A 12,900-nucleotide genomic window follows, 5' to 3' on the forward strand; every position below is an offset into this window, starting at 1 on the left:
GATTGGCTGGCCACCAGTCCAGGGTGTACCCCAGCCTCTCGACTAACAAGGGGAACCAAACATCTCCCCAAGTGAGTCAGAGCTTTTCGTCCTGTCACTCCCATATACCAAGTACAGTTCCTATACGTTACGTCATCCCGGCCGACGGAGCGACTTTATTTACGTCGGTTAAAAGTTGACTGAGATCGGCGTCAGGAAAAGGCGACGCCATAGCGTGGCGTTTTTTCTTTCTTCGCCAGAGACATGAAGGCTAAACTTCAAAAGGCAGCTGGTCACAAAAAAAAAGAAAGGATGACACGAGCCCCGGCTTGTCCTTGAATAGCAGGTGCACCTTTCTCTTTATTATGAGCTCCAATCATAGAAGAAGAAAAAAAAATGATCAAAGTCACTTTGTGTCAATGTTGCCTGCAATGCGGCGGCGGAGAAATGAATCAACAGGTGAGCTCTGCGTGTGCGTGTGTGCGTGTGTGCGTGTGCATGTATGTGTGTGTGTGTTACCTCTATGGTAGAACATCCCCGATACCAACAGCATGCTCTTTGTTGCTACACACATTTAAAGTGAACGTCACAAGGCTTTCTGTTGGAACCTCAGCGGCCAAACTCTGTCCATGAAAGACTGCAGGTTGAGGGGCGGCAGAGCGAGAGCGGGGAGAGGGGTCACGGGGAAGGCGGCGGCTGCGGGAGGAGGGATGAGAGGGATGGGGTGGTGAGAGAAAAAAATGGAGGGGAACAAGGAGGAGAGCGGGAATGGTGAAGGTTGGAGGTGATGGTGGTTGAGGGAGTGAGCGGGCTGAACCGGGATGTCGGGTGAAGCGGCGAAGGCGGCGTGCTGTAAAATGAAATGATGGAGGCTGTTTAAAGGGGGGGTTAGCGCCAGGTGGGGAACGTTGGGGGCGCCCATGTTTATCGGTTGCATCAAGTCCTCCTGTAGGTTCACGTGAAGCGGACTCTCTTGGAGGACCTGGCCCGTTTGTATTGTGTCATAATGATTCTGCAGATACTTGAACGAAGTCGGGGGCGTGTGGCCCCCGTCTGAAGGCCCGCTGTCGTCCACCCGCGCGGTGGAGTTCACGTGGACCTCAGTTTGTTCTAGAACTTTCTGCATGTGCTCTCGAGCCTGCTCCTGCAGGAGGCGATACTTGTCCATCTCCTCTGCGGTAAAGCTGATCGGCGTGGCGGTCTCGCCACCGGTGTCCTTGTCCTCAGTCCCGATCTCCACCGCACACATTTTTGGCGGACTGCTTGGTTTTGCCAAACCAAAAGGATTCCCGATATCCAATTTATGATTGGAATTGTCCTCGGAATCCTTTTCCTGACTCCTCTCCAACTGTTCTTTTCTCCGTCGAGCCTTTCTTTGGATTGCCGGGAGTTTCCCAATAAGGGGGAGAAGCAAAGTCCGAATCGGTTTCTGTGGTACCGGATCACTTGTGTCTGTGTTCATGGAAGCAGGACATCCGAATTTAGTCTCCCCAGCCAGGGACTTGGTGTCGGGTTCTGGGATTAGACCTGATAAGGAATTGTGGGCAGGGAATGGAGATTTGGAACGTTTCCGCGTCTTTGCTTCAGTTGGTACCTCGGACCCCACGTAAGTCGTACCTGAGCAGGTGCTGCTCTTGCTCCACTCCCAACTCAACTCCGAGACACTGGAGCTGCTACACGGGCTCCAGGAACGTGGACTGTGACTGGATTCTCCTGGAGGACCGTACACACGCCTGCTTGTCCACCATTCCGGACTAGATAAGTACCGGGAAGACCCCCACATGCAGTTAGGGCTCCATCTGTTCTCGGGTACAGCCCCGGAGCCGGACATAGACCTGCGTGTCTGCCGGTCTTCCCAGCTGTCACTGCTTCCCAATGTCCACCTATCCCAATCCATGTCTTCAGTACTTAACCCCCTCCCGGTCCTGTGCCTGGTGCTCGGACTCGGGGTGGCTCTACTTCCCCACTCCCGACCCGCATCCCTGTTTCTGCATCTCCATCCAGACTCCTCACTATTCCACTCCCATTGTTCCGAGTCTGAAAACAAATCTCTGTCTTTGGAATGTATCCGCCTCCCGTTGTCCGTCTCCTCGCAGCGTTTCCAAGTATTCCGGTTCCCGTGAATGAATCTTCTGTCCCTATGGAGGAGTTTTCTCTTTCTCGCCGGGCTACCGCCGCAGCTGTTGTCAGGGTAACTGCAGTCAATGAAACTCCTGGGGTTGCTATGGTGACCTGATTCCCAAAACAGCTTTGAGTTACATCCCGGGGAGAACGAGTGTAAGTGAGATCCTCGGAGAGACGCGTCAGACGCGCATGTGGCGAGTTGGGAAAAGGTGTGGCTGCGTTCCCCGTTCCGCCGGGATAGCGAGCGGCGGCCGCTGTGGGGCGTCCTCTTCCTGACAGAGACGTAAACCGGCTCGGCCTCGGATCTCTCGGAGAGAGAGCTGCTCCCTGTTTTCCATAGTCCCCTTCTACCCAACCACACCTCTCTTTCCTCGCCGCTACTTCCCCCGGTTTCTGTTCCGCTAGGTCGGCCATTTTTAACCGCAGACACGACACTCCTCACTTTACACCTAATAGCAACTTTTCCATGTTTTTTTCTTTTCCCTGGATTTTTTGTGCTGCTTTTACTCTTCTTGCGTGAGACGCCACCGGGACCACGAGTAGCGTCGGGGCGCCGTGACATCGTCACGCCGCCGCTCTCACACCTGGATGGTTTGATGCATATCCTGTGTGCTCCGAGCTCGGTGACGGATTCTAATTTACAGCTCAGAGCTGCGACGGCTCCCTTCCCGATCCCCGTTGCGCCTACTAATCCGTCTCCCCCGGGAGTCGGGGGGTTTGTGTTGGAGCTGTCACTACAAGTGGGGTCAAACGGAAAGGAGGCCGCCTTCACACGATGCTCTATACTTAGCATGCGTGACGCTCCTTCTGATCCTCCCCCCGACGATGAAAGCTTTTTGTTCCCGACAAACAGGTGTTCTTCTTCTTTGACATTCTCCGCGGCTTCTTTCCCCGCGTGGTAACGAGCGTCAGGAGTAAGAGCGGCAGGCCGGCGTGGATTTGATTCATCACAGGGATCACGTGATCGGCGCTCATGTTCGGTTGGCGTTTGGTTTTGCTTTGTGCTGTTTGGGTTGCAGCTGTAAGAAATGCACGGCCGGGATTTGGTGAAGTTAAGTAAACTGACAGGCCAGGGAACGCAGGTGGAGCCATCTTTAGCTACGACGGACACGTGCACGCCGACGCCGACTTGCGCTTCCGCGGATTCTTCATCGTTGCTGTGATTTTCTTTTCTTTCGTTTTCTTTTGCTTTCATTTTGCTTTGTCCGACACTATCAATTTCCCGGTCTAAGTCCTCCAAAATTCTTTTTATCCGTTGTTTCATTTGCTCCCGCCTCTCTTTCTCCTCCTCTTCCTGGTCAGAGAAAACCGAAGCGGAGGGCTCCAGCCGAGGCCCCCTACGCGAGAAACAGAAGGACACCCCACGTCTGCCTCCGGCTCGCCCCCGCCCCTCCAGAGGCAGCTGGCAGCCCGCATGAGGCTGCTGATTCACTGCAGGACAATCTGTATTGGACTCTGGATGAGTGATTAGCGGCGACTCCGCCGGAGGGGCCGGCGGTATTTGGGAGTGGGGGGGCCGGCATGGATTTCCTCGCTGGTGGCTCAGTGGAGATGTAGTGCCTTGTTTGGCCGGGGCCCTCTGTGTGTGTTTGAAGGGTTCGCATTTGTCCGCGGGGCTGCAGGCTGTGTGCTCCTCCGTGCTTCTGTCTTGATTTTGTTGCTGCTGCTGGTGGCTAACAAGCCTCACGGCGCTTCTTAGCTCGTACGTCCTTCCTTGGACTCTGCAATGACAGATGATGCAGAGCATCTTCAGTTTAGTCTCACAGAAAGACCGTGGCTTTCTAAAACCAAGCACATGTACTGAGCTGACTCTGTGAATAAGGGGGTCTGAGGACCAAACTAGGAAAAAAAACATTCCATAACATGGAAGTATAAAGTCATAAAATTGATAAATGACTCAAATAAAACACTCAACTCCTCCAATTTTGATTGCTGGAACAATAGGCTTTTATTGCAGGTCTGAATGATCTTGCAACAGGCATAATAATAATAATAATAATAATGTAATATTAACACAAGGTACTGTAATGGTAATGGTTTTATTTCATTTGAACATGCATCAGATTACAATTGAATGCATCACATAATCAGTTCACAATTCCACATGTCCAAAAGGAGTAGGAAGAAGCAAAGCTTATTAAATCCTACCCCTCCATCTGGTACTTTTACAATCAGTAACTGTTACATTTGTTCACTTCCTGCTTTCCTAATAATTTAAATTGAAATTAATAAATTAAAATATTTTTTTATTATTAAATTCATGTAAATTTAATTTAATATGTAACATTTTGTAATTTTATTTTTGTTACGTTCCTGGCTGAAAAAACAACTCTAAACCCCTGAACGTCACTTCCTGTCCATGCGTCCGGGAAACATATATAGCAACACACACACACACAGCCATTTATTACTACTGTAAAAGTAACTATAGGGGTGTTATGTCATGTCTACAGGGCTCTAATTATGTTAAAAGCTGTAATTACAATGTAATAAATTGATTTAAATATGAAAATATTCCATAAATAAGAATGAAACAATTAACAGCAATAAACGAGGTATCGCTGTGGGCTAAATGGTTTGTGCTAACATCGTTGTTGTTGTGTGGGAACACCAAATTTGTTTATTTTTGTCACGTACCTGGCTGAAAAAAACTCAACTCTAAACCCCTGAATGTCACTTCCTGTCCACGCGTCTGGGAAATTTAGCAATTTATAGCAACACACACACAGCCACAAGTCATATTTATGTCATAAATTGCTTATTTTCTCTGATTATATCTACCATATCGTGTATTACTACTGTAAATGTAACTATAGGGGTGTTATGTCACGTCTAGAGGGCTCTAGTAATGTTAAAAACTGCAATTACAATGTCATAAATTGATTTAAATGTGAAAATATTCCTTGTGATTGGCTGGCGACCAGTCCAGAGTGTACCCCGCCTCTTGCCCAAAGACAGCTGGGATAGGCTCCAGCACCCCATGCGACCCTCGTGAGGAAAAGCGGTAGAAAATGAATGAAAATATTCCATTCATAAATAAGAAATCCTTATCATGAAGCAATTAACAGCAAAAATGAAGTATCGCTGTGGGCTAAATGGTAGTGCTAACATCGTTTTTGATGTGTGGAAACGCCAAATTTGTGAAACGATAACATTTCACCTTCTATATTACAACTTTTTTTCTTCTGAAATATGACTTTTCCTTGTAATTTCAGATCTGTTTTTTTTCCCCTTTCGTCAGTAAGAGAGTGTCCTCATGTTGTGTTTACTTCACCTGTGGCCCCTGGAGGCCAACTGAGTGCTCCCACGTCTGCGGATGCATCCATCAAATCTTCGAAACATTTACTAGATGTGACGCACTCTAACCTCCGCACACACGCACGCAGCCACAAACGGCGCTACGCACTCACCGCTGACTCTCCTGCTGCAGCTGTGCTTGCTGGTGCAGGCGTCGGAGAGCTTTCTCCTGCTTGCGTTGGTCCTTCCATGACTTTGAGGCCACGTTGCGAGCAAACTCCCGCTGCTTGAGTTCCTTCAGCCTCTGCAGCGAACACACATTAAGGAAAAGGGTGAGGGGAGAGATTGTTTTTTAGGGAGCCTGTAGGCGGCCTTCTTTCCAAACTGTAATTGCCGCTCACAGATGTTCCTCTCCAAAACACGTACCCCTATTAACTCCATTCAGGCTAGACCAAAAGCAGCTTTTCTCTCAGAGCGAATAAACAGCAAATAGTTGATGATAGTCGCAGTCAAGATGGCGACACGACATATAATGATTCAGTAAAACTGGCAACACGCATATTTAAGATGACGTGACGTGAAGATGAGCCAACTTCCTTGGTGGGCTGTTTTGAGTGGAACCTTAAAGTGCTGCAGCTCATCTTTAATAAACTTCTCATACCATAGAACATCTTTATGGTAATGCTAATGGTTTTATTTTCATTTGAACATGCATCAGATTACAATTGAATGCATCACATAATCAGTTCACAGTTCCACATGTCCAAAAGGAGTAGGAAGAAGCAAAGCTTATAAAATCCTATCCCTCTATCTGGTACTTTTACAATCAGTAAAAGTACTTTTACAATCACGCGGGCCGCGTGTTTGAGACCCCTGATTTACAAAATATTGCGCAACTGCAGGGTCTTGAGACACATGCTAACTCGCAAACTAGAGAGCTAGCGACCTAAACGGTTATTTCCTTTCAACTTAAATCGCCAAAAACTTACCACTTCCACACGGATAGGGAGGATAACTATTAACAGTTATTTAACCTTTAACATGAACATTAATCAAACGTAATAATTTTTTCTGGGTACATGATACCATACAGCATCCATATCAAACTTGTGCGGGCCACACTAACATTAAACTTTCATATCAAGGCGGGGGCCTCAAACTAGTGTCCTGCGGGCCACATTTGGCCCGCGGGCCACGTGTTTGAGACCCTTGATTTACACCATATTGCGCAACTGCAGGGTCTTGAGACACATGCCAACTCGCAAACTCAAGAGCTTGCGACCTAAACGGTAGCCTTCAAGTCATTTCCTTTAAACTTAAATAGCCAAAAAACTTACCACTTCCACACGGATAGGGAGGATAACTATTAACAGTTATTTAACCTTTAACATGAACATTAATCGAACGTGATAATTCTTTCTGGGTACATGATACCATACAGCATCCATATCAAACTTGCGCGGGCCGCACTAACGTTAAACTTTCATATCAAGGCGGGGGCCTCAAACTAGTGTCCTGTGTGCCACATTTGGCCCGCGGGCCGCGTGTTTGAGACGCCTGATTTACAACATATTGCGCAACTGCAGGGTCTTGAGACACATGCCAACTCGCAAACTCGAGAGCTAGCGACCTAAACGGTAGCCTTCAAGTTATTTCCTTTAAACTTAAATAGCCAAAAAAATTACCACTTCCACACGGATTGGGAGGATAACTATTAACAGTTATTTAACCTTTAACATGAACATGTTAAAGGTGTTTGAGACCCCTGTTCTACAGTCACCAAAATGTAAAAGCCTACTAAGATTGATTCCGTTTTGAGTAAGTGCGTTGTGCCCTGCGAAATACAACAATGATCTCTGCTTTGTGCACGTGCATGTTTATTTATGTAAAACGACATGTCTGTCACTATAGCTGTGCTAATTCTCGTAGGGATTCATGCCACTCTTTCCCCCATTTCCTTTTCTGACACACTGTAATCCTTCCTTTATCCACGCTTGGCAGGTGTGTGCATGTGCATGCTAGTGAGCTGTGTTTTTTTGTCTGCCTGTCTGCGTGGAAAAGCCGAGGAGGGGGACTCGGGAATAGCTGCGGCATTGTGCATCGGCACCCCTCTCCCACCGCAATCTTGTCTCTTTCGCCCGCCGCGTACTCCCAAACAGAAAGATGGAAAAACTGAAATTTGTACCTTGCTGGACCATAATACTACTCTCGCTTTAAGATCATGTTACATATCACACATACACACTAGCACGCAGCCATCAGATTAGCCACTCGCACGTTGGGTTTATTTATACACACGCACCGAGTCTTTCACACCTCCATCTAATGCAGGAGATGACAGACGTCAAGTTAATCTCCGCTCCGTTTCGTACAAGCTTCTTGTCTTTCTACATTATCATTCATTAGCGACATCCCGTTATCAGCTCTCAGAAGATGGTGGTGGAGATCAACTCCTGGAGTGTATTCATTCCCGCGTGCACTCGCATGCCGGCCATGATAGCGTTACAAAGAAGACAATGCCGACCTCTGCCAAGGCTTGTTTGTCGACTCTAGAGGCTACTTCCTGTTTCATAGGGAATGATGAAGGATAAGATGGACAAGACTGTCATTTGTATTCAGGGGAAATAGGTCATTTTAACTCAAAACAATGTATTGTTGTGTTGGCATTTTATCGGAATTATCACCTGAATTGAAGATGTTTTTGTAATCCTGGTATTTAAATAACAAAGAGGATTAAATTAAATAACAGTCACTACCGTCTTTCCATGCTTGGTGGCTGGAATGACCACTATGACCCGTACATTCATTCATTTTCTACCGCTTATCCTCATGAGGGTCGCGGGCGTGCTGGAGCCTATCCTAGCTGTCTTCGGGCGAGAGGCGGGGTGCCAATCGTAGGGCACATGTAGACAAACAACCATTCATAAAGTACCCAGAACATGCAAACTCCACACAAAGATGCCCGAGCAGGGAATCGAACCCGGTTCTCCTAGCTGTGTGGCCTGTGAGCTAGCTATTACTACATACCAATATATATATATAATCCTGCCCTGTCATTTATCTTTCTGTTCATTAAATATAATAAAAATTGTATATTTTAATCATTGTTGATTAATCATGATTAATTAACTTTAAAACTGTGATTAATCTTACTCAAATTTTCAATTATTTGACAGCCCCAATTAAAACCAGTTCATAATGTCTTAGTAACAAAAATATTGTTCGAATATTGGCTGCATGGCAGGCGAGTGGTTAGCAAACAGGCTTCACAGCCAGAAGACCTGAGTTCAATTCCACACTCGGCCATCTCTGTGTGGAGTTTGCATGTTCTCCCCGTGCATTCGTGGGTTTTCTTTGGGTACTCCGGTTTCCTCCCACATTCCAAAAACATGCTAGGTTAATTAGCAACTCCAAATTGTCCATAGGTATGAATGTGAGTGTGAATGGTTGTTTGTCTATATGTGCCCTGTGATTGGCTGGCCACCCGTCCAGGGTGTACCCCGCCTCTCGCCCAAAGACAGCTGGGATAGGCTCCAGCATGCCTGCGACCCTTGTGAGGAAAAGCGGTAGAAAATTAATGAATGGTTGTTTGTCTATATGTGCCCTGTGATTGGCTGGTGACCAGTCCAGGGTGTACCCCGCCTCTCGCCCAAAGACAGCTGGGATAGGCTCCAGCATGCCCGCAACTCTACTGAGGATAAGCGGTAGAAAATGAATGAATGTTTGTCTAGTATATGTGCCTTTTGATGGTGACCAGTCCAGGGTGTACCCCGCTTCTTGCCCTGAAGACAGCTGGGATAGGCTCCAGCACCCCTGCAACACTTGTGAGGATAAGCAGTAGAAAATAAATGAATGAATAATTGTTTGTCTATATGTGCCTTGTGATTGGCTGGCCACCGGTACAGGGTGTACCCCGCCTCTTGCCTGAAGACAGCTGGGATAGGCTCCAGCACCCCCCTTGCAAAAATGAATGAATGTTCAAATATTTAAAATATAATTGTTAGAATTGGGAGGACACGAGCTCAAGTCCTTTTATTAAAGGACAGGACATTTGAGAGCCACTCAAACGACCCACTACAGGTCAGGAAGTATGAAGGATGCCAGTTCCTGTCCGAGTACATTATGCAGATGTACCTAATGAAGTGTCCATGAAGTATGTCATCCTGTTGGCGTGAGCTTGTCGCATGTGAGCATAGTTTTGTGTATTTGTTTGGAGCTTTGAGGGTCTTGTGAGTAATATTCACCATATTTATGCCATCGGAGTGACGGGGGGGGGGGGGGCATCCATAATAACGAACCAGGACTAAGGACTAAGACGTGCTTAGGTGAGCTGGATGCCATGAAGATGCCCTGGATTCACTTCCTGGATAAAACCAAAGTCCCAGTCATTACTGACACCGTTTCCCCTTTAAAAAGACTTTATAGAGTCTTTTGTCTTTAAAGCTGATGTCATGCCCCCCCCCTGCTAACATGTCAATCTTGCATTGTGCTGTCAAGCGAACCCCCCCCCCTTCCGGATCGATAGTCCGTCAGATGTGCAGAGCTTAAGGCTGCTCTGTGTTTGAATGACACTGACACGGCCATGCTAATAATGGCTTGATTACTCTTTTATTTAAATGAGGGCATTTTTGTGGTAATGAGCAATTTCAGCCATGAGCGGTAAACGCCGAGAAGGGTTCCGTTCAGACATGTTTAAACCGGAATCGATGGTAAGGAAAGGAGACAGAGCAAATGCAATCAGCTTTCCCATCCCGCAAAGCCAATACTCCTGCAGGGAAGCTGTCTTCAGCTGGAATTTCATCTGCTGTCTGCTTGCTCGGCATCGAGCATGCATGCCAGTTTGTGTATATGTGTGTGTCTATGTGTGTGTATGTGTGTGTGTGTGTGTGTTCTCCCAGCGCCAGTGGCTACTGTCAGCTCAGTGCCTCATGCAGCTTGTTTCATGTGCCAGCCGCTGGCTAAAACAAAGCATTAACATTGGCCCCGCAGTTGCTTCAATTCATTTTCAGACAACAATGACAGTGAGGGAACAGTCTTATTTAATGTTCATTTCATCGCCCCGATGTGTGGGCGTAGGGGGGGGCAGATCGCCCCTGTGACGCTAGGTGCACGCCTGCGTCTTTATTATACGTCTTAATATGACGATATAAAGCTGTAGGAGATTGTGTTCACGGTATAACTTTTTTGTGTATGAAAACGGGAACGAACGCGGAGAACAGGAGGGAACCCGCTGCCGGCCTTTTCCTAATGCTCCACTGGCCTCGCTTGTCTACGCCACAATAACACAATCATATGTGAGCCATGACTAATAGCTTCTGGTTTTTCAGGGGTTTTGTGTCCTGAATATATATTTTTGGGAGGAAATATAAATAGAATATTTATTTACTTACAGTATCAAAGGTGCTGTCTGCCTTGGTTAGGTAATGCATGGGGCGTTCAAATGTATTGTATAAGCATTATATTTCATTAGAAGCCATGCTCAAGTTATGCTTGTTGTCAGCTAATGATAGCGATTTTGGCTAACTTTAGCTAGTGATGTTAGCTATCATCGAGTTATGTCAAGTTGTCAGCTAATGATAGCGATTTGGCTAACTTTAGCTAGTAATGTTAGCTATCACTGAACGCCCGGTCATGGCTCTCCACTTCAATTTCAAATATATTAAATATTTATGAATAAATCTTGCTGTTTTGTGGTTAGCTCAAGCTATGTTTGTTGTCAGCTAATGATAGCGATTTTGGCTAACTTTAGCTAGTAATGTTAGCTATCATCGAGTTATGTCAAGTTGTCAGCTAATGATAGCGATTTTGGCTAACTTTAGCTAGTAATGTTAGCTATCACTGAACGCCCGGTCATGGCTCTCCACTTCAATTTCAAATATATTAAATATTAATGAATAAATCATGCTGTTTTGTGGTTAACTCAAGTTATGCTTGTTGTCAGCTAATGATAGCGATTTTGGCTAACTTTAGCTAGTAATGTTAGCTATCATCGAACGTCCGGTCATGGCTCTCCACTTCTATTTTAAATATATTAGCTAGTAATGTTAGCTATCATCGAACATCTGGTCACTTCAATTTTAAATATATTAATCATAAATAAATCATGCTTTTTTGTAGTTGGCTCAAGTTATGCTTGTTGTCAGCTAATGATAGCGATTTTGGCTAACTTTAGCTAGTAATGTTAGCTATCATCGAGTTATGTCAAGTTGTCAGCTAATGATAGCGATTTTGGCTAACTTTAGCTAGTAATGTTAGCTATCATCGAGTTATGTCAAGTTGTCAGCTAATGATAGCGATTTTGGCTAACTTTAGCTAGTAATGTTAGCTATCATCGAGTTATGTCAAGTTGTCAGCTAATGATAGCGATTTTGGCTAACTTTAGCTAGTAATGTTAGCTATCATCGAGTTATGTCAAGTTGTCAGCTAATGATAGCGATTTTGGCTAACTTTAGCTAGTAATGTTAGCTATCACTGAACGCCCGGTCATGGCTCTCCACTTCAATTTCAAATATATTAAATATTTATGAATAAATCATGCTGTTTTGTGGTTAGCTCAAGCTATACTTGTTGTCAGATAATGATAGCGATTTTTGCTAACTTTAGCTAGTAATGTTAGCTATCATCGAGTTATGTCAAGTTGTCAGCTAATGATAGCGATTTTGGCTAACTTTAGCTAGTAATGTTAGCTATCACTGAACGCCCGGTCATGGCTCTCCACTTCAATTTCAAATATATTAAATATTAATGAATAAATCATGCTGTTTTGTGGTTAGCTCAAGCTATGTTTGTCAGCTAATGATAGTGATTTTTGCTAACTTTAGCTAGTAATGTTAGCTATCATCGAACATCTGGTCACTTCAATTTTAAATATATTAATCATAAATAAATCATGCTTTTTTGTTGTTGGCTCAAGTTATGCTTGTTGTCAGCTAATGATAGCGATTTTGGCTAACTTTAGCTAGTAATGTTAGCTGTTGTTATCATCGAACGTCCGGTCATGGCTCTCCACTTCTATTTCAAATATAATAAATATTAATGAATAAATCATGCTGTTTTCTGGTTGGCCCTAGTTATGTTTGTTGTCAGCTAATGATAACGATTTTGGCTAACTTTAGCTAGTAATGTTAGCTATCACTGAACGCCCGGTCATGGCTCTCCACTTCAATTTCAAATATATTAAATATTTATGAATAAATCATGCTGTTTTGTGGTTAGCTCAAGCTATACTTGTTGTCAGCTAATGATAGCGATTTTTGCTAACTTTAGCTAGTAATGTTCGCTATCATCGAACATCTGGTCACTTCAATTTTAAATATATTAATCATAAATAAATCATGCTTTTTTGTTGTTGGCTCAAGTTATGCTTGTTGTCAGCTAATGATAGCGATTTTGGCTAACTTTAGCTAGTGATGTTAGCTATCATCGAGTTATGTCAAGTTGTCAGCTAATGATAGCGATTTTGGCTAACTTTAGCTAGTAATGTTAGCTATCACTGAACGCCCGGTCATGGCTCTCCACTTCTATTTTAAATATATTAAATATTTATGAATAAATCATGCT

At 44.9% G+C, this 12,900-nt stretch overlaps 1 protein-coding gene across 1 annotated transcript in view; it reads right to left on the bottom strand.

The window, feature by feature from the left end:
* Positions 1-314: 314 nt before the first annotated feature.
* Positions 315-12,900, bottom strand: part of znf804b (zinc finger protein 804B) — a 57,351-nt gene continuing 44,765 nt past the window's right edge. The window contains exons 3-4 of the mRNA XM_058084254.2: positions 5,514-5,644; positions 315-3,824 (exon numbers count right to left, since the gene is read on the bottom strand). Coding sequence (XP_057940237.2) covers positions 566-3,824; positions 5,514-5,644 — 3,390 coding nt within the window. The 3' untranslated portion in view covers positions 315-565. The remainder of the gene's footprint in view (positions 3,825-5,513; positions 5,645-12,900) is intronic.

Source organism: Doryrhamphus excisus, linkage group LG17, assembly GCF_037039965.1.
Source record: "Doryrhamphus excisus strain RoL-2023G ecotype Guam linkage group LG17, RoL_Dexc_Guam_v1.1, whole genome shotgun sequence".
Classification (NCBI taxonomy): domain Eukaryota; kingdom Metazoa; phylum Chordata; class Actinopteri; order Syngnathiformes; family Syngnathidae; genus Doryrhamphus; species Doryrhamphus excisus.